General features: G+C 42.2%; 1 protein-coding gene across 1 annotated transcript; it reads left to right on the top strand.

Moving 5' to 3' along the window:
- Positions 1-2,004: 2,004 nt before the first annotated feature.
- Positions 2,005-3,797, top strand: LOC131657137 (uncharacterized). The gene is made up of 4 exons (XM_058926622.1): positions 2,005-2,298; positions 2,404-2,847; positions 2,974-3,645; positions 3,696-3,797. Exons 1-4 carry the CDS (start codon positions 2,005-2,007, stop codon positions 3,795-3,797), a joined length of 1,512 nt encoding a protein of 503 aa, XP_058782605.1.
- Positions 3,798-23,247: the final 19,450 nt, after the last annotated feature.

The raw sequence follows: 23,247 nt of genomic DNA on the forward strand, positions 1-23,247 counted from the left end.
ATAATTTTAGTCTCGATTTTCTTTCATAGATTCAATTGGTATATGTGTGTTTGCGAATAATAGTTTGTTTGATATAGCTCTTGATTTTATTTGTCGCATATTGATTTTCTTTTACCCATTCCATGTATAGTTTTTTGTTGTTAATAAATTGTGTAGCTTTTATTATTTTGAATCCCTTGTATAGACAACTTAGATTAGAATTTAGATATAGTCCCCTATTGCATTCTTTTTCTTTTCAACATTTAAAACATTAATAAAAGGAAGATGCGAATCACATTAAGAAAGTGATAGAGAAATGAGTGGGATTCATTCCCTAATCTGTTTCTCGATCACTTGGTGGCATAGAAACGAGTGGGATTTATTCCCTAATCTGTTTCTCGGTCACTGCCTAATGGGAGAGAAATGAGTGGGATTCATTCCCTAATCTGTTTCTCAAACATTAATTAATGGGAGAGAAATGAGTGAGGTTCATTCTCTAATCTGTTTCTCAAACATTACATAATGGGATGGAAGTGAGTGGGATTCATTCCCTAATCTGCTTCTCGATCATTATACATTTTATATGATTCGAATCGCAAACAAACTCCCCTAAAAAACACACAAACAAAAACGTTTTAAACACCTAACAATGGTTCAGACTAAAGCAAAGTAGAGAAAGTGGTGAGTGGCCCGGTATTGGGAACTGTTCATCACTCATCTACCCTAAAAGACACAAACCAATCTCTTTTCTCTTTTCTTAAGGGCAAGTTATCTCCGCTCCATTGCATCCTAGGCGATCCCTTGTGCAAGAGCGTGAGCGTTAACGCCGCCCAACTAAAAAACACAAAAACAAACAGAAATTAGTTAGCCGAGCTACGGTAGCTCTGATTCTGCAAAACAGATACGTAGGCAGCGGGGTAGGGCCCGTGCGAGCAATTCTTTCTTTTCCCTACATTTTGCATTCATTTCGCATTTAGACATAGACATAGTTATACACCCTTTAGATAGAAACAAACATAGGTGGATACCATCGAGTACGATGGGCGCGAGGGGTGCTAGTACCTTCCCCTTGCGTAACCGACTCCCGTACCTTGATTCTCTGGTCGCAAGACCCTGTTCCTTCCTTTGTTAGGTTTTCTGATATTCCTTTCCCTTATGGGATAAATATATTGGTGGCGACTCTGTTCATTTTTCGCGAGCGTGCGACAGCTGGCGACTCTGCTGGGGATGTTGCTAGACCTGTTGCTGGTCCATCCTTAGTGAGTCGATCCTAGCCTGCGTTTGTTTGTTTATTTACTGGGTGTTTATTTGCTTTTATGTCTATACCTTGTATATATGTTTGCATGTTTACTTTTCTGCTTGCATATCATGTTTATTTCTATTTGCACATCATGCATATGGATTATATTCTGTGTTCCTTGGGGTCTTCTGTTCTGTTTTGCAGGTTGGGTGGGGATGATTCTATGAGGTAAAAGGCCCAATACACAGGCTATGAGTGCACTTTAGGTACCCTAGGATAGAGTGGGAGCATGGTTTGTCTCGAGGTGTACGTCTCGGGATGGATCATGTGACTACGAGCAGAGTAGTGGTTTCAAACGGAGGTATTATCGTCACCCGCATCCGCGCTGTGATGATACTTACCTTCGGGCGGACCGTATACTGCGTTTCATGACCTTACCCTGACCTAGATTCACCTGTGAGTGGGGAGGGATATACATGACAGGTACCGTTGGTGACTATTCTGTTCTAATTGGTGACTATTGTTCTTGTGGCTGTGTGGCACCTATGCCGAACCTTTGACCTTATGACTTGTGATTCTGCTCAGAGACGACACAACAACTCTCTCATATTGGGAGAACCTCCATTGCATCATTTTCATCATGGCATATTTATTTTTCAAAAAAAAAAAGGAAAAGAAAAGATGTAATAAAAAAGAAGAAAAAAAAAGAAGAAAAGAAAAATAGTATTATTTCTCATATGCATGCCATTTTTCAGGGTATCTGAGGTCATTACCTTTCATCCAGGATGGCTAACAACGTGACCGCTACAAAAGAGGCTACCAAGCGTACATTCACCTGCAGTTTCTTTCGTGAGGATATGACACACCTGATTCAGTTGAGCACTTTAGTTACTGGGCATAACTTGGATGAGTTCAGGAAGACATATGGCCATATCTTGCACATGTTAACTTCTCGGGTTGATGGATGGGCTCTATACACACTTCTTCAGTTCTACGATCCTGAGTTACGATGTTTCACCTTTCTTGATTACCAACTGGCACCAACCCTTGAAGAATATGCTGACATCCTCAAGATTAAGGTTCAACATAGGATCCCTTTTGTCTGTGTACCTGAGAAACCGAAAATGGACCGAATTGCTGGTGCTCTTTATTTGAGCATGAAAGATGTTACAGATAACTGGAAGCCTAATGGTGGAACCCACGGATTCCACGTGAAATTTCTGATGAAGAAGGCCGACACCCTTGCTGTTGAAAAGAAATGGAGAGAATTCAACGCTCTCCTAGCTGTTATGATCTATGGTTTGGTGTTGTTCCCGAATATTCCGAATTTCGTCGATCTAACTGCTGTTTGTCTCTTCATGGATCAGAATCCTGTACCCACTCTTTTAGCAGATACTTATTATACCATCCACTCCAGGTATGGGAAGAAAGGATCAGTTGGGAGTTGTTTACCGTTGCTATATGAGTGGTTCACTTCACACTTACCTAAAAGCGGGCCGTTTGTTACAACAAAAGACTCACAAAAATGGCCTCAAAGGATCATGGGGCTTACTGGAAACGACATTGTCTGGTGTCCTACCGGAATGGACGTTGAGGAAGTTATAACTAGTTGTGGTACTTTTGACAATGTTCCCCTCATAGGAACGAAAGGTGTTATCAATTACAATCCTAAGCTAGCGCTGCGTCAGTTGGGTTTTGCACTTGAAAACAAGCCTTTGGACAAAGAGATATTCGAATCCGTTTGCTTTGAGAAGGGAACCGATCCAAAGGGTCTAGAAAAGGTGGTGAGTGCCTGGAATAGCATCCATACAGACGATCAGACTTCTATAGGTGAAAAGAATGCCGTTGCCAAGCAAGCCTACACGGATTGGGTTGAGGATAGAGTTAAAGATCGTCTGTTGCCTTTCCCGAAGGTTAATCCATTGTACAAGCAACCACCTAAGGTTCCAATTGCCATTATGCCTGCTGAGAATTGCATCCCGGTAAATATGGAAAGCACCCAATTGCACGAAAAGAAGTCAGATGCGCGACCAAAACATCATCTTGTGGACCAAATAGGGGTTGAGTTGACACATGAAGCCAAGGTGCTGAAAGAAGGATCTTTGAGAGTTCAAAAGAGGGCTAGAACGGAAAAAGGTGAAAGGGATACTACTGTTGTTGTTGAAGATCACCAGGAGATCATAAAAAGGGCCGTAAAAGAGGCAGAAGAGAAACTCAAGCGAGAGTACAGAGAAGACTTGAAGGCTTATAAACTCAAATTAGAAAAGGAGGCTAGAGCTGAAGTGAGGAATCTGAAAAAGAAACTGGAAGAAGAGACCACCCAAAGGATAGCGGTTGAAACTCAATTGAAAGGAAGTCACCTCCGCACCGCCCGACTAACAGAAGAAAATGCCAAGCTTAGAGATCGAATGATGGGTATGGAGGACGTATCTGAGAAGGATTATCTCCCAGAATGCAAAGGATGTGACGAACTCAGGGAGTGCTGCAAGAAGCTAGATGGGCAGTTATACCGAAAGGACGTGGTAATCCAAAGCTTCGTCAAAGGAAGAGATCAGGAAGCAACCAAGAAACTGTTTGATGAAACTAAGAAGTGGAGCGACGAGCACTTCAGACAAGGAGGACCTCTGTTTTATATTCAAATGGATTGATGTTTGAGTCTGTATGGTTCGACCACCACCAGACTTGTTGGATGGGGTCTTTTATTTCCTTTGTTGAACTATCTTGTCAATGTATGGCTTGCCCAAGTTTAAATTTCTTGTTATGAATAAAAAGAACTAGTTTCTCTTGACACTTATCTTTTGTCACATTGTTAGCTATTCTGGACCAATATTAAAATCTTGGATACTCTGAAAATGGCACATCACGTCATAAGCACACATGCACTCATACATTCACATTATCACATCGCATTTTTTCAGGTTATTGTACAAGAAACTAATTGGGGTCCCTTACAGAACAGATTTCTTTTCCGACGACGAAGCTGACTTTCTTACATCCTTACCGTACCCGGAGCAACGAGAGAATCATGGAACAATTTGAACAGAATCAGGCTGCCCTCCGTAGGGATATGGATGTTATGGGGGAGAGAATGGCCCAACTTATGGAGACTCTCCATGCCGTTGTTCAAGGACAGGATGAACTCAGAAAGAGTGTCGCTAGTTTGGTCAAAGATACTCCTACCAATTCTGCTGACGGAGGGGTGAAAACTAAAGAGACTCCTATTAATGAGACACTCAAAGTAGTGGACGACCACCACGAGGTTATTGACCTTGAACATGATCTTACTGCTGAGTTGACTGAGACCGCTAAGATGTACCAAGCTCTTGAGGAACGCCTTAAGGCCGTTGAGGTTGCTAAAACTTCGAGTTTTAACACTGCTGCTATGTGCTTGGTACCTGGGATTGTTATCCCCCCGAAGTTCAAGGTGCCAGATTTTGATAAGTACAAGGGAGTTACTTGCCCAGAGACTCACATTCGTTCCTACTGCCGTAAGATGGCCGCTCACGCTGAGAACGAACCTCTGCTTATGCATTTCTTCCAGGATAGTCTCACTGGAGCCCCGTTGGAGTGGTATATGAAACTCGAAAGGTCTAATGTCAGTACTTGGGGAGAGCTTGTTGATGCCTTCTTGAAACAATACCACTACAATACTGCTATGGCTCCTAGCCGTGCCCAACTGCAAAATATGTCACAAAAATCTGAAGAGTCTTTTAAGGAATACGCCCAGAGGTGGCGTGAACTTGCTGCTCGAGTCCAACCTCCTTTATTGGACCGAGAGTTGATTGATCTGTTTATGGGGACTCTGAAAGGGCCGTATCTTCAGCACATGGTTAGTAATACTTCTCCTTCTTTTTCGGATGTGGTCATCATTGGTGAGAGGGTTGAGAACTGTGTCAAAGCTGGTACCATTCAAGGTGTTACTAATCCTAGCAATTCAAGTGGTAATGGTAAGAAGCCGTACTCTGGGTTTGTGAAGAAGAAGGAAGGTGAGACTAGCACCGCTTCTGTTGACCAAGGCCGAGCTCCTGCATATTCTGCTGTTCCACCTCCTTATTATCCGATGCCTTATGCTGTTCCTGGTCCTTATGTCCCTCAAGCATATGCTGCTGCTCTTCCACAACCATGGATGGCACCTCAACAGCCTTTCGTACCACAACAACAAGCTGCTGCTCCTCAGAATCGTCAACAGAACCCTAGGCCTCAAGGTCAAAGGGGCCCGCAAAGAACAAGATTCCAAGACAGGCGTATCGATCCGGTTCCGATGTCATATGCTCAGCTTCTCCCTCAGTTACTTGCTGGTCAATTGGTACAACTCCGTGAACTTGGACCTCCACCTAGTCCTCTTCCTCCCGGTTATGATGTTAATGCTCGATGTGAATTTCATTCAGGGGCTCCAGGCCATACTATTGAAAAGTGTAGAGCATTCAAATTGAAGGTTCAGGACCTCCTTGACGACAAGCTTATCTCATTTGCCCCCACTGGTCCCAATGTGCAGAATAATCCTATGCCTCCTCATGCTGGTACGACCAATGCTATTGAGTTATGTGATGATCAGATCCTGGTAAATGATGTTAATGAGGTTAGGATGCCGCTAGCAGTTATCAGAGAGTATCTTATGCAACAAAAGGTTTTGTGTGAACTACATGACTACTGTTTGCAATGTTCTTCTAATCCTGAGGAGTGCATTAGGTTGAGAGAAGAAATCCAGGAATTAATGGATGAAGGTGTTCTTAGGGTGGAAAGGGTCGTTCCTATCGAAGATGTGGCTACTTTAGAGATCCCTTACTACCCTGCTGAGATATCAAAGACTCAGGGCACTTCTTTGGTCATTCATGCTCCGAGTACTCCTTTGGTCATTCAGGCTCCGAGGACTCCGTTGGTTATTCAGGTTCCAAATGTTCCTTCGACTCCTTCAACCTCGTCTCTTGTTCCCTCTCCTGTGAATGATTCTAAGGCTGTTCCTTGGAGTTATAATGCCGTGTATATTCGAGGGAAGAAGTTTGACTGTCCTCCAGTGGGTACTTCGAGTATCACAAATATTACTGGCACTAGTGGCATTACCCGTAGTGGTCGGATCTTTGCTGCCCCTCCTCCGCCTCCTAAAGAGACCAACAAAGAGGCTAGTACACAAGCAAAAGGAAAGCAAGTTGCTGTTGACCCTCCTGTAACACGTAATGCCCAAGATGCCGAGCAACTTTTGAAAATCATTAAGAAAAGTGATTACAAAGTGATTGACCAACTCGATCAGACCCAAGCCAAGATCTCCATCTTGTCTCTCTTGGTGCATTCTGAAGCTCATCGTGATGCTCTGATGAAAGTTCTGGCTTCCGCTCACGTGACTCAAGACATTACCGTGCCTCAGTTTGAAGGGGTTGTGACCAACATTGCTGCTGGTAATTGTTTGGGTTTTTCTGATGATGAACTTCCACCTGAGGGTAGAGCACACAACAAAGCATTGCATATCTCCGTCAAGTGTCTGGATGCTGTGTTGTCTCGAGTTCTGATTGATACAGGTTCTTCTCTTAATGTGATGCCCAAGGCCACTTTGTTTAAGCTGAGTATGGATGGGATTATGATGAGACCATGCACTATGAGTGTTAGAGCATTTGATGGTTCTAGAAGGTCCGTGGAAGGAGAAATTGATCTGCCTGTCTTGATTGGTCCTCACATGTTCTACATTGCCTTCTACGTTATGGATATAAACCCTTCATACACCTGCCTCTTGGGTCGTCCTTGGATTCATGCTGCTGGAGCTGTGACATCTACTCTCCACCAATGTTTGAAATTTGTTGTGAATGACAAGATTGTCGTGATCACTGGTGAAGAGGATTTGATAGTCAATAATCTGGCATCATACCGTTATGTTGAAGTGGAGGGAGAGATACAAGAGACACCTTTTCAAGCCTTAGAGATTGTGTCAGTTGACAAGCTCCCTGTGGTCGAGAATAAGAAGGAACTCGGAGCACCCCTCTCGTCTCTGAATGATGCTAAGGCCTTCTTAGAAGCTGGTACTCCCCATAGTGCCTGGGGCAAGCTGATTGATGTTCATGAGAAGCGAGACAAGTATGGCCTTGGGTATCAGCCATCTTCCTCTACTCAGCTCAGCATAACTCCTGGAAAGAAGGTGATTCCCCCCATTTCTCAAGTGTTCGTCAGTGCAAGCACCAGTTCTGGAAGTCAGGTTCTCGCCGTGGATGATGATGATGAAGAAGATCTCTCCAGATTCATTTGCAATGCTGCGCCTGGACAGGAACTCAACAATTGGACTATCTTGGACATCCCCAAAGTCACTTTTATGGAGATGTAATTTTCTTGTTTCAATAAGTCATATGCTTCGCCCTAAGCATTTTTGACCTCTTGTATAAAGAAGGGCCCCCCATGTGTTTCAATTTGTTTAATATTGAATGAAAATCATATCTTCGCATGCAATTACTGTTCCATTTCTTTCATTTTTGTTTTTTTTACTTTAAAAACTTTTTCAAAAATGGCAAAGCTTTTTCCTTTTTATGTGTGACATTCTAAGGCATAAATCATCCATCGTGCAGATCCGGCTCGAATTCCATCAAAAATGATAATGCTACAGTTCCACGTCTTAATATCCTTGAGAATCCAATTGACCAAGCTGATGAGGATAATGGGGAAGACTGTGAAGTCCCTGAAGAATTGGCAAGACTTTTGAGACAAGAGGAGAAATCTATTCAGCCACATCAAGAAGCCATAGAAATCATCAACCTCGGTACAGAAGAAGCAAAAAGAGAGGTCAAGATAGGTGCCGCTTTGCAAAGTGATGTAAAGAGAAGGTTGATTGAGTTGCTTCGAGATTATGTTGACATCTTCGCCTGGTCATATGAAGACATGCCTGGTTTAGACACGGATATAGTTATGCACAGGCTACCTCTCAAACCAGAATGTCCGCCTGTAAAGCAAAAACCACGAAGAACACGACCTGATATGGCTTTGAAAATCAAGGAAGAAGTTGAAAAACAGTTGAAGGCTGGTTTCTTATCTGTATGTGAATATCCTCCTTGGATTGCAAACATAGTACCCGTTCCTAAGAAGGACGGAAAGGTACGCATGTGTGTTGACTACCGAGATTTGAATAGGGCAAGTCCGAAGGATGATTTCCCTCTGCCTCATATTGATGTGCTAGTCGACAACACTGCTCAGTATTCGGTGTTCTCCTTCATGGATGGTTTTTCTGGCTATAATCAAATAAAGATGGCTCCTGAAGATATGACCAAGACTACCTTTACCACTCCGTGGGGTACATATTGTTATAAGGTGATGCCTTTTGGTCTTAAGAATGCTGGTGCAACATATCAACGAGCAATGGTGACCCTCTTCCATGACATGATCCATAAAGAGATCGAGGTGTACGTCGATGATATGATTGCAAAATCCCAAACTGAGGAGGAACACTTGGTATATCTTGAGAAATTGTTTGCTCGTTTGCGTAAATTCAAGTTGAGACTTAATCCAAACAAGTGCACTTTTGGAGTGCGATCTGGAAAGTTACTTGGATTCATTGTGAGCCAACGTGGGATTGAGGTCGATCCTGATAAAGTAAGAGCAATACAGAACATGCCAGCACCGAAGAATGAAAAAGAAGTTCGAGGGTTCCTTGGGAGATTGAATTATATAGCCAGGTTCATTTCCCACCTCACTGACACTTGTGAACCCATCTTTAAGTTGCTGCGCAAAAATCAAGATATCCGTTGGGATGATCGTTGTCAGGAAGCCTTCGAAAAGATCAAGCAGTATCTCCAAGAGCCACCAATTCTCATGCCTCCGGTTCCCGGAAGGCCGCTTCTTATGTACTTAACTGTGCTTGAAGGATCTATGGGGTGTGTGCTGGGCCAACATGACGAGTCCGGTCGAAAAGAGTGCGCCATTTATTACCTGAGCAAAAAGTTTACCGATTGTGAATCCCGCTACTCACTACTCGAGAAAACTTGCTGTGCTTTGGTATGGGCTGCTCGCCGACTGAGACAGTATATGTTGACCCACACCACTCTATTGATCTCCAAAATGGACCCGATAAAGTACATCTTTGAAAAACCGGCCCTTACAGGAAGGCTAGCCCGGTGGCAAATGCTTTTATCAGAATATGATATCCAGTATGTCACACAGAAGGCCATCAAAGGAAGTGTCCTTGCAGATCATCTCGCTCATCAGCCATTAGAAGAGTATCAGTCAATGAAGTTTGATTTTCCTGATGAAGATATCATGAAACTGGATGATAATGAAGGACCCGAACCAGGAGAGCGATGGACTCTCACGTTCGATGGTGCATCAAATGCTATGGGCCATGGTATTGGGGCAGTTTTGACTTCTCCTCGTCAAACTCACATCCCTTTCACAGCTAGAATATGCTTTGATTGCACGAACAATGTCGCAGAATACGAAGCTTGCATAATGGGTCTCGAAGCAGCCATTGATATGAGGATCAAGATCCTTGAGGTGTATGGGGATTCTGCCTTGGTTATACATCAAGTGAGAGGTGATTGGGAGACAAGACACCCCAATTTAGTTCCTTATAAGGACTACATCTTGGAGTTGCTGCCTGCTTTCGAAGAAATCACTTTCAATCACATCCCCCGAGAGGAGAATCAATTGGCAGATGCCTTGGCTACTTTGGCAGCTATGTTCAGAGTTAGCTCCCCTAAAGAAATGCCAGACATAACGATCCTCCGTTACAAAGAGCCTGCCCATGTGTTCCCCGCTCATTGTCTCACTACTGAAGATGTGTATGATGAAAAGCCATGGTATTATGACATCAAAAGGTATGTTGAGAAGCAAGAGTATCCCGAAGATGCTACGATTGGTGATAAGCGAACGCTTCGAAGGTTAGCATCCAAATTCTTCTTGTCAGGAGACGTCCTGTACAAAAGAAACTATGATTCAGTTTTGCTCAGATGCGTGGATAGACACGAAGCAGAATTGATCATGCGGGAAATTCATGAAGGATCTTTTGGAACTCATTCCAGTGGACATTCTATGGCCAAAAAGATCTTGCGAGCGGGATATTATTGGATGACGATTGAAAGTGATTGTTATGTGTATGTGAAGAAATGTCACAAATGCCAAGTGTATGCTGACAGAATTCATGTTCCTCCGACTCCTTTGAATGTCCTAACATCGCCTTGGCCCTTTGCTATGTGGGGCATAGACATGATCGGACGGATAGAGCCACAAGCTTCAAATGGACACAGATTTATTCTTGTTGCCATCGACTACTTCACCAAATGGGTTGAAGCTGCTTCTTACAAGAACGTAACCAAGCAAGTCGTTACTCGCTTCATCAAGAAAGAGATCATATGCCGATATGGGGTTCCAAATAAGATCATCACTGATAATGGGTCCAATCTTAATAACAAAATGATGGCAGAGTTGTGTGAAGAGTTCAAGATTGAACATCACAATTCATCACCCTATCGGCCAAAGATGAATGGCGCCGTCGAAGCTGCTAACAAGAATATAAAGAAGATCGTCCAGAAGATGGTCAGAACGTATAAGGACTGGCATGAAATGTTACCGTTTGCTTTGCATGGCTATAGAACTTCGGTTCGTACTTCAACTGGGGCAACTCCCTTCTCTCTCGTCTACGGTATGGAGGCCGTACTACCTGTCGAAGTGGAAATTCCTTCGTTGAGAGTCTTGATGGACGCCAAACTCGATGAAACAGAATGGGTTCAAACGAGGCTTGATCATCTCAATCTAATTGAGGAGAAACGCTTATCCGCTATCTGCCATGGCCAGTTGTACCAAAAGAGGATCAAGAAAGCGTATGACAAGAAGATTCGGCCTCGAGAATTCCACACAGGTGACCTAGTCGTAAGGAAGATCTTGCCAATTCATACCGACCCAAGGGGCAAATGGACTCCCAGATATGAGGGACCATACATTGTGAAGAAAGCATTTTCAGGGGGTGCTTTAATCTTGACAAAGATGGATGGGGAAGACGTTCCGCTTCCAGTCAATTCAGACTCAGTCAAAAAATACTACGCATAAAAGACCCGCTAGGTCGACGTACCTAGGCAAAAATAAGGGCATCCCGGCAAACCAAAAGGGTTTGGGCAAAAATTAGGGATAAAACAAAAAAGAATAACCCGCTAAGTTGAAAACCCGAAAGGGCGACTTAGGCAAAAAGGGGCATCCCGCTGGATTGAAAACCCGAAAGGGCGATCCAGGCAAAAGTTAGGGATCAAAAGCGAGAGGCTGCAGTCTGAATATCCTTCACAAAGACCACTATACGCCCTTGGCAGAACGGACAGATCAATCCAACCACTACCCTTCTGAAGCAAAGCATTGAGAGGATCAAGGATATGGGAATTGTAGCAATATCAGTTTTAATGGAAACTCGAGCATTTCTCTTTGCCATTTTGCTTTTTGCATTTTATTTTCCTTTCGCAACTACCTCATTTAGGAGTTGCTTCCTTGTACAGAAGCCTATTCACAGGCATTCCATCAATAAAATGATCTTTTGATAAGAAGTGTTCTTTCCTGCTTTTCATTTTTTCGCATGCGAGGTGTGATTTAACTCGTTATTAAACATTGCATTGAAAACATGGGGAATAATAATCACAAAATCAAAACGAAACATGACGTTACATAAACATAAAAGTGCTCTAAGGGGCACCATTTGCATCCAAACGTTGTTTTCTGTGCAGGTCGCAGGTTCTAGCCATCATCTTGACTCATGATGTGTCACAAAAGTCATCATCATCCCCCGTGAAGGTTCCATAGTATAATTCATCAGTACTGGTAAGCATGGGGCACCTGAAAAGGTCCATACTCTCTCAAGACTCGTGATTCCCCAAGCAGCATAGGATGTAAGGAAAGTCGAGCAAAGTCATTCTATCCCCAGCCGGGATATATTCCAACCCTCAACGCAATTACCAATAATCTTTGGTACTGTAGGGTTCCAATATCAATTCACGATGATGGTTCAAGATCACAAGGCAACGGACCCCAATGATCCTACTCTCCGGTTCCACCGAAGGCCTTTATTTGGCACTCTTTGCATATAGAATCCATTGCATATAGCATTTGCATCCTCAAAAGCGTAACATATCCGTCAAAAGCGGAGCATTACGCCATAGAAAAAGTCAAACATGCATACAAAGCATAAGCCAGATAATACAAATCATCCCTCAATCAGAACAATGACCCATCCTCTCAAAGTTGTTACCTGTACAAACCTTGCCTGATATCTGCCATCACACTACAAACACTTTTAAGCCACGGTGCCGATACGAGGTATCCTCAGTTTCTGAGGAACGTCTGACACAATGTCTTCTTTTGTCTCCTGATGTCGAGTCGATGTTGAGTCATACGTCGCACGAGATCTTTTCCTTCCAGTTTTGAAGTTCGTACGAGATCTTCTCCCGATGTTGAGTCATAGGTCGCACGAGATCTTTTCCTTCCAGTTTTGAAGTTCGTACGAGATCTTCTCCCGATGTTGAGTCATAGGTCGCACGAGATCTTTTTCTTCCAGTTTTGAAGTTCGTACGAGATCTTCTCCCGATGTTGAGTCATGGGTCGCACGAGATCTTTTCCTTTCAGTTTTGAAGATCGCACGAGATTTTCTTTCGATGTCGATTCATAGATCGCCACGAGACCTTATTCCTTTCCAAAGTGTGGAAAATCGCACGAGATTTTCTTTCGATGTTGAGTCATAGATCGCCACGAGATCTTATTCCTTTCCAAAGTGTGGAAAATCGCACGAGATTTTCTTTCGATGTCGAGTCATAGATCGCCACGAGATCTTATTCCTTTCCAAAGTGTGGAAAATCGCACGAGATTTTCTTTCGATGTCGAGTCATAGATCGCCACGAGATCTTATTCCTTTCCAAAGTGTGGAAAATCGCACGAGATTTTCTTTCGATGACGAGTCATAGATCGCCACGAGATCTTATTCCTTTCCAAAGTGTGGAAAATCGCACGAGATTTTCTTTCGATGTCGAGTCATAGATCGCCACGAGATCTTATTCCTTTCCAAAGTGTGGAAAATCGCACGAGATTTTCTTTCGATGTTGAGTCATAAGATCGCCACGAGATCTTATTCCCTTTTCTTCTGTTGACGAAGTCGGTCGCCACGAGATCTTCTTTCGATGTTGAGTCGTAGATCGCCACGAGATCTATTTCCTTTCAGTCATCGTTTCATCTAACATTCCTTTTGAAAACCCCGTGTCGGCACCGCTACCACGTTATAAGCTATCTCCATTCAAACCCATTACCCACTGTAAATTCTTCCAACAGAAAAACAAAATTTCTCTTTCCCCAGCAGATATCAAAAACAAAAACAAAGAATAAAAACCATACCATCTTCTCAGGACAAATTTCAGGTCTTGGTATTTAATCTTCTTCTATCTCGAGCATTCGAAAGGCTAGCGCCAATCTCACCCTCGGGTATAAGACGATTAAATAGGGGCAGCTGTCATACCCCAAATTTGTCCTACCCTTAATTATTTGGCTCATATTTCATAGCATACATCATTTAGGTCATGGCCCATATCCATGCATTCATATCATTGGTATTAATCAAAGGTTAGCAAGGAAGAGCCCTATTTGCAAAAAGGCTTTGATCAGAAAATAAGAAAGCTGAGGTATAATCATGTGGCTCTGTGATTCCTTGAGGTCCTCCCGGATTAGGGTTTCTCCCAACCTCAATTCAGAGTATTGGCTGAAAAGTACAAGCTTGTAGATCGTCTGATCTCCTAAATCAGGGTTTTCTTTGACCAAAGTAACCAGTTGACTTTTTGGTCAACATTTAATCAGAATTGAATTTTTATGAGGGAGAAGCCTTCGGGTTGACTATATGGATGTGCTTGTTTGACTGGATTTGATTAGAAGAGATTAAATCGGGAATTCCATCAATAAGCGGGAAAATCGGAACAGTTGACTTCTTGCGTCAAAATCAGAAGAATTGTTCAAATATTGACTTTTGGTGGAAAATCGGTCAAGAAAAGTCGAAGAATGGATAAAATCGGGAGTTTGACAAAAAGTTTCCAAAATTGGAAAAAAGGACAAAAATGGAAAATTTTCAACACTTAGAAATTTTTTGATACTTTGAATCATGATGAGCAGTCCACTTCAGCACTGGTTTCCACGTGTCAAATGACATTTTTTGGGAAAATTTCCAACATCAAAGTTGTTCCTCTCATGGAGGAGAACAACTTTGTAGTTGGACATTTTTTTATTTTGAGCTTGTATCAAGAGTTATGGATGTGAGAAGTTTCTGAAAACTCATTTGAACCAAGTCGCAATTCAGGTCACAAGTCAGGTCATGACCTGACATTTTAACAAACACATGGCATGCCAAATCTCCAGCCATTTCTAAGGCTCTACAAAAGTGCAATAAGTGCAAACTTGGTATCATTCTATTCTCCGCCATGCCCTCTACACAATGAAGCAAGAATCAAGTCATTTAGACAAATATTGAATCAGTTACAAAGCTCCAAAGTCACCCTTTCGCAAAGTCAAAGCCACGCGTCTGGCTAGCCAAAGTTCCAAGTCATGACCTGACATTTGCACAAACACGTGGTGGGCCGAATTTGTGTCCACATTTCTTCTTCCACAAGCATCCATTTTGGACAAACTTGGTCTCTAACGACTCTTTGACGTGATATCTACCTAATGGATCCAAGATCACTGAGTTCAGACACGCATGGGTCAAGAGAGAGGCATTCAAAGTGGTGCCCTCACCAAGTCATGTTTTGGCCGAGAATGCAAGCCAAATCCAGGTCACACGCAGGCAAGGCATAGCAATGGTAGTGCAGCGAGTTTCAAGTCATCTCTCTCCCACTTCCAAACATTCTCTCAAGACTTTTCCAACACCAACCTTGTTCTATTACATGCCATCTTTGTAATGAAATCAAGAGGTTATCAGTTGGGCAAGTGGTCAGCATTTTAAAGAGGCGCGAAGTATGCTACTCGGGCATGTTAGCTAAAGGCATTTATGCCTTCCTGCTGTAGCAGCATGCATGAGTAAGTGAATCTCCATGCAAATACTACACTACACTCACCCTCACCTTAACTCTCCATGCACACACAACTTCATATAAAAGGCTAAACCCTTCACAAACAACAGGACACGCCTCATTTTTTTTCACAGTTTTCAGAATTCTTCACTCTCTCTTTTCTCTCTCTCTCTCTCCACTCTTCTCTCTTCCCTCTTTCACCTCTAACCTCCCTAACCACCACCACAACCAACTCTTCCAACCACCTCCAACCACCCTAACAAACTTGAATAACAACTTCCGGCCACCATAATAAACTTCAACGACCTCCATCTTCATCTCCCTCAACAAACTCTTTCACCTTCAACTTCATCACCAAACCACCATCACTACCAATTCCATCTCCGATCAGCACCACAGTATCTCCTCCGCTTCTTCATCATCGTCGCTCTCCCTCTCCGCAGCACCACATTCATCATCATCATAATACTGCCGGAAGCAAGAATCATATCATTGATCTTCAAGGATCGAGCTACCACCTTCATTGAAAAGTTTCGAGGCTTGTGGAATTCTTCATCGTCTTTTGAGTCAAAGCGTGAACAAGTAAGTTCTTTCAACCGCCTCATCATGATAGCAAATTAGATAAGGCATGATATAGCTATGTGAGACGTTGTGTGCTGTGTAAGTATCGATTATCCATGGTTCTTGAAAACTTGCGTTGACCTATACGGATACTGATTGTGTGAAGACTGGAATCATATTTATAGAACCTGTGAATGCTTATGAACATGCTGATAGGTGCAGATTTGATTTTCGTGATGTTCTTAGAAATTAGGATCTTAAGAGTGCTTTCGGTTTACAAGTTAGAGAGGGAATCAAGTAAAATCAATGCTAGATCTGTGTTCAGTAAAGAAAACCGAGCTGAGCGATGGTGGTTTCTGTTATTTCTGAAAAAAAACGATGCGCCTCCGCCGCGAGGCTCCCCGGAGAAGACGATCGGAGGAGTTCTCCGACGTCTGAGTTTTGTCTGGCTATTTGCATGGCTGAGTGACGTGGCGTATCCTTATTCGTCCCCGTTCCCATTTTATTTCATGCTTTAGTTCCATGTCAATGATTAGAATGCTATGTGTCGAGTTCTAGTTGGCTCGGATGGTATTTTGTCCTCTAGCAACTTAAATTCCATTGCACCAATTGATACCATGTGATGCTCATGTCACGTTATGATATCCTATTTCAACCATGGACTAACAAGTAATAAATGCATACTGTATAATAATAAAATTGGAATAATTGCTTTGCTGACTAAAAATAAAGTGGAATAATAAGATGGAAGTGAGTAGTTAGTGTGACTGGGCCACGGATTTGAATGGGCTTTGTTACTTTGTGGATTATACCCCCGTTTTGCTAATACACTCACGAGCCAATGGACCGGGCCTGAGCGCCCTTACTGTTTGCATCCCCCTATTTGGGCCCAGTTTGCCTCATAACATAATTCTAGTCCATTAGAAAATCACTAGTAAACCCCCTTGCAGTTTAGATTTTCCTTTTCTAATTTTTTGTTTTGCTCATAATTCCAATTTCTAAATCAAACAAAATACATAAAAAAGGGTTGCTCTTAGATTTTTAGGACGAGTAAATAGTTGTCTTGATTTTTGTTAATTTTTCTCATTTGTTTTACCCCTTTTAATAAATCTTTTTCTTCACAATATATTTGAATTTTCTTTGTATTGATACTCTCTTGTAAATGTTGTTAATAGGCTTAGAAATAATTTTAGTCTCGATTTTCTTTCATAGATTCAATTGGTATATGTGTGTTTGCGAATAATAGTTTGTTTGATATAGCTCTTGATTTTATTTGTCGCATATTGATTTTCTTTTACCCATTCCATGTATAGTTTTTTGTTGTTAATAAATTGTGTAGCTTTTATTATTTTGAATCCCTTGTATAGACAACTTAGATTAGAATTTAGATATAGTCCCCTATTGCATTCTTTTTCTTTTCAACATTTAAAACATTAATAAAAGGAAGATGCGAATCACATTAAGAAAGTGATAGAGAAATGAGTGGGATTCATTCCCTAATCTGTTTCTCGATCACTTGGTGGCATAGAAACGAGTGGGATTTATTCCCTAATCTGTTTCTCGGTCACTGCCTAATGGGAGAGAAATGAGTGGGATTCATTCCCTAATCTGTTTCTCAAACATTAATTAATGGGAGAGAAATGAGTGAGGTTCATTCTCTAATCTGTTTCTCAAACATTACATAATGGGATGGAAGTGAGTGGGATTCATTCCCTAATCTGCTTCTCGATCATTATACATTTTATATGATTCGAATCGCAAACAAACTCCCCTAAAAAACACACAAACAAAAACGTTTTAAACACCTAACAATGGTTCAGACTAAAGCAAAGTAGAGAAAGTGGTGAGTGGCCCGGTATTGGGAACTGTTCATCACTCATCTACCCTAAAAGACACAAACCAATCTCTTTTCTCTTTTCTTAAGGGCAAGTTATCTCCGCTCCATTGCATCCTAGGCGATCCCTTGTGCAAGAGCGTGAGCGTTAACGCCGCCCAACTAAAAAACACAAAAACAAACAGAAATTAGTTAGCCGAGCTACGGTAGCTCTGATTCTGCAAAACAGATACGTAGGCAGCGGGGTAGGGCCCGTGCGAGCAATTCTTTCTTTTCCCTACATTTTGCATTCATTTCGCATTTAGACATAGACATAGTTATACACCCTTTAGATAGAAACAAACATAGGTGGATACCATCGAGTACGATGGGCGCGAGGGGTGCTAGTACCTTCCCCTTGCGTAACCGACTCCCGTACCTTGATTCTCTGGTCGCAAGACCCTGTTCCTTCCTTTGTTAGGTTTTCTGATATTCCTTTCCCTTATGGGATAAATATATTGGTGGCGACTCTGTTCATTTTTCGCGAGCGTGCGACAATAAGGCTCAAAACCCTAGTTTGTGGATCTGAGTAATTCTGTACTTATATGACTGGGTGTCTAATCAATCATAGGTGAAATAATGAAGCTCTTGAGTCTTATGATTGTATTAGAGACTAATCCTCCTATTGATTGATCCTTTGCCTGAGTTTTCCTGTCTTTGAACACCCTCGATTGAATGTCAGACTGTTCTAGGTACTTACTCTGACTTGATGAAAATCCTGAAGATATGTCATCTCAGGGGGGGGTCAAAAATTAGGGTATGACAGATGCCCCTATTTAAGTTTCTTTTATCTGGAGGGAGAGAGATTGATATCTCGATCTCTCCTGCGTAAAAGAGACTTAAATATCGAGGAATGCCCGAATTTTTGGGCGCTCCTGAGATGTTGTAATTGACATAATCTTTGCATGACTTTGATCCCGTTGTCGCACTCGGCGGGGATGAGGAGACAAACTCCTGCAGAAATTCTTGATGTGGATTCTGGCGAATGGATGGCAGTGTAGGATGCGCAATCCATCTTCTTTAACTAAGTGTTGATACTTAGAAAAAGGTAAACAACCTCCCCCTTGTTCCGGATGTCCATATCTCGAAACTGGTCTTAGTTGTGTTTGGACAATATCTCAGATAAAGAGAAAATTTCCAAAAGGTCTGTTTCCTCATCAAACTTCTCATTAGCACTTGGAGATGAGATACCATTTGACGGTAAATAAAGAAACTTCAAAGGTTTGTTTCCTCATCAAACTTCTTACCAGCACTTGGAGGTAAGATACCATTTGACGGTAAATAAAGAAACTTCAAGGGTTGTTTCCTCATCAAACTTCTTACCATCACTTGGAGGTAAGATACCATTTGACGGTAAATAAAGAAACTTCAAAGGTTTGTTTCCTCATCAAACTTCTCATCAGCACTTGGAGATGACATACCATTTGACGGTAATAAAGAAACTTCACCATCTTCCCTTTTGACTTGGCATCTTTGAAAGATTGTCATATGGGCCCGCGCTCTTTTGAGGGGCTAATGACTTTGTTTGAAGGCGGACGAACTGTTTTCGGGGTGAAAACTGCCATTCGTCGACTGGTGCCTGGGGAATCAACAAACTGTTTTCCTAAGAGGAAAACTACCATTCATCGACTCTGTGGGGAACTAAGCATCCCAGAAACAGACAAACCGTTTGAAGAAACTACCGTTTGTCGATCTCTTGAGTATTTAACAGACAAACTGTCTTTCCTTGGGGAACGACTACCATTTGTTGACTCCGCTGGGGATCATGAACTATCTTCTGGACGAAGACTACCATTCACTGATTCTGCTGGGGGGAATCATTTGTCAATCTTGCTGGGAGATTCTGAATTGCTTTCAAAAAGGGGCATTTCCGGATCTTGCTGGGAAAATACCAAATTTGTAGGGAATTCCAAAATGCGAAGCAGACTGTCTTATCTGAAGAAGACTGTCGAGTGTCGCTCTACAGGAGAATCTCGGCTGAGGATTTCCAAAAGTGAACAAACTATCTCTTTGAGGGAGACTACCATCTATTGACTTGCTTGGGGAGATCCTTGTGTATGAACTGTTGTCTCGAAGTAAAAAGTTTCTCCGGAACTTGCAGGGGAAACTCGAGTTCATGCCTCAATGACTTAGGCATTCACAGGATCAAAGCCTGATTCGACTATGCAATTATGATGTAATGTATGCATGAATATTATGACAATGATAAAATGTAAAGTGAATGTGAATGGAATTGTCGCGGATGTAAAATCCTATGATACGACTGAAATTCTTGTGGATCAGAAGATGTCCTCTTCTTGGAGTTCGAACTCTGTTGGGAATATCTGGTTATCAGTTATCCGCTGTCCGAAGTAAGTAATATGATTTGAAGTAAAGATCCGTCATCGGGAGATGTTCGCAAAGCGACCTTATGGGGAAAACTTGGTTCCCGGAGTCTCAACCGTTCTCGGAGCAACTATTTGCATTCTTCCTATTGTTTGTAAACCTCAGAAAGAAATTTCACCTTTATTTTTGCAAGTAAATTCATTTTATTTTTATGAAAACATTTGTTTCAAGAAAATGACTGTTTAAATTCAAAATGCATTCCAAGAAACTGAAAAAGACTAGATTGCAAAGGAAAGCACAAGGCTCAAATTATTATATATGGAATGGTAATCAGCCAAATGCTTGATTCCATGGAGTATTTACAAAAGTTGGAAATTGGTAATTTTCGGGAAAAGGGCTACGATGAAACGTGACGACTGTTATCTTTCCCTTCAACTCCAAGTCGCGCTGTATTCGTGCTTCGTAGAAGATGACCTACTGCTGATGAACACTCCGCTATGGATTTTGAATGATCAAGTTTGTTCTGAACACAGTTACTTGCCATATATCCCTAACTTTTGCGTAAACTACCCCTTTCGGGTTTTAAGTCTACCGGGATTGATTAATATATATTTTTTATGTCTCTAATTTTTTCCTGAACCGCCCTTTCGGGTTTTCGATTCACCGAGACGCTCTTTTTTGCCTAAGCCGCTCTTTGCGAGTTTTCAACTTAGCGAGCTGTTCTTTTAATTATTTAGGCAAAGTATTTCTTGACTGCGTCGACGTTCATAGGACGGGTGAATTCTTCTCCATCCATAGTCGTGAGTATTAAGGCTCCTCCTGAGAAAGCTCTCTTGACCACGTAGGGGCCGTCATAATTGGGAGTCCATTTCCCTCTCGAATCTGTGAGAAAAGATTGAATCTTTTTGAGTACAAGGTCGCCTTCTTTGATCGTGCGAGGTCGAACCTTTTTGTCGAAAGCTTTCTTCATTCTTTGTTGATATAGCTGTCCGTGGCATAAAGCTGTCATGCGCTTTTCTTCTATTAAGTTCAATTCATCGAATCTGCTTTGACACCACTCGGCTTCTGTTAATTTTGCTTCCATCAAGACTCTCATTGATGGAATCTCAACCTCTATTGGTAGGACTGCCTCCATGCCATATACAAGGGAGAAAGGAGTTGCTCCAGTCGAAGTACGTACTGATGTACGGTAACCATGAAGAGCATACGGGAGCATTTCATGCCAATCTTTGTAAGTGATGACCATCTTCTGAATGATTTTCTTGATGTTTTTGTTAGCTGCTTCTACAGCTCCATTCATCTTTGGTCTGTAAGGAGATGAGTTGTGATGTTCGATCTTGAATTCTTCACAAAGCTCCTTCATCATTTTGTTATTCAAGTTTGACCCATTGTCAGTGATTATCTTGCTAGGAACGCCGTAGCGACAGATGATGTGATTCTTGATAAACCTGACGACAACTTGTCTTGTAACGTTTGTATATGAAGCTGCTTCAACCCATTTGGTGAAATAGTCTATGGCTACCAAGATGAAGCGATGTCCGTTGGACGCTTTTGGTTCGATCATTCCAATCATGTCGATTCCCCACATGGAGAAAGGCCAAGGGGAAGAGAGTATGTTGAGAAGAGATGGTGGCACATGAATTCTATCGGCGTAGATCTGGCATTTGTGACACCTCTTTGCGTACTGGTAGCAATCTGACTCCATTGTCAGCCAATAATATCCTGCTCTCAGTATTTTCCTTGTCATGGTATGTCTATTGGTGTGAGTACCAAAGGAACCTTCATGTATTTCTCTCATGAGTATTTCTGCTTCTTTTCTGTCGACGCATCTGAGCAGAACCATGTCGAAGTTTCTCTTGTACAGAACGTCTTCATTCAGGAAGAATCTACAAGCTAACTTTCTCAAAGTCTTTCTATCTTTCTTTGATGCCCCAAGAGGGTACTCTTGCTTTTGAAGAAAGTTCTTGATGTCGTGATACCACGGTTTGTCGTCGATGATTACTTCTACTGTGAAAACATGAGCGGGCCTATCCAGGCGCATAACATCGATCCGAGGAATGTCATTCCAATGATTTATCCTAATCATGGAAGAGAGTGTGGCTAATGCATCAGCCAAATTGTTTTCTTCACGAGGAATGTGATGAAAATCCACCCTGTCGAAGAATGGTAACAATCTTCTCGCGTAGTCTTTGTAAGGAATTAGCCCTGGTTGGCGTGTTTCCCATTCTCCTTTGATTTGATTGATGACCAAAGCAGAATCTCCGTATACATCCAAGTGTTTGATTCTTAGATCCATGGCTTCTTCGAGACCCATGATGCAAGCTTCATATTCGGCCTCATTGTTTGTGCAGTTGAAAGTTAATCTGGCAGTAAATGGAATGTGGGTACCCTGAGGTGTAACAATGATTGCCCCAATTCCTCGTCCATAAGCATTGACAGCTCCGTCAAAGATTAAGCCCCATTGGGATCCTATCTCAGGTCCTTCGTCTGGTAGTGGCTCGTCGTAATCTTTCATCTTGAGGTACATGACGTCTTCGTTCGGAAAGTCAAAACTGGTTGATTCATGACCATTGAGTGGGTAGTGAGCCAGGTGCTCAGCTAGAATGCTTCCTTTCACGGCTTTCTGTGCGTGATACTCAATGTCGTATTCTGATAACAACATCTGCCAACGGGCAATCCTCCCGGTTAAAGCAGGATTCTCAAAGATGTACTTGATTGGATCCACATGAGAGATCAAACAAGTAGTATGTCGAATCATGTACTGGCGGAGACGCTTGGCAGCCCAGGCCAAAGCACAACACGTCTTCTCGAGCATGGAGTAGCAGGATTCACAGTCAGTGAATTTCTTGCTCAGGTAGTAGATGGCATGCTCTTTTCTCTTTGTCTCGTCTTGCTGTCCAAGGACACAACCCATGGAGTCTTCTAAGACGGTTAAGTACATTATCAAAGGTCTTCCTTCCACTGGAGGAGACAAGATGGGTGGTTCGAGCAGATATTCCTTAATGCTGTCGAACGCTTTCTGACAATCGTCTGTCCAGACGCAACTTTGATTTTTCCGTAGAAGTTTGAAAATAGGAGCACAAGTTGCAGTCATGAGATATATGAATCTCGAGATGTAATTCAGACGTCCAAGAAATCCTCTAACTTGTTTCTCGGTTCTGGGCGAAGGCATTTCTTGAATTGCCTTGACCTTGTCTGGATCTACTTCATTTCCTCGTTTGCGTACAATGAAACCAAGGAGTTTTCCTGAGTAGACACCAAAGGTACACTTGTTGGGGTTCAGGCGA

The sequence above is a fragment of the Vicia villosa genome, linkage group LG1 (assembly GCF_029867415.1).
Source record: "Vicia villosa cultivar HV-30 ecotype Madison, WI linkage group LG1, Vvil1.0, whole genome shotgun sequence".
Classification (NCBI taxonomy): domain Eukaryota; kingdom Viridiplantae; phylum Streptophyta; class Magnoliopsida; order Fabales; family Fabaceae; genus Vicia; species Vicia villosa.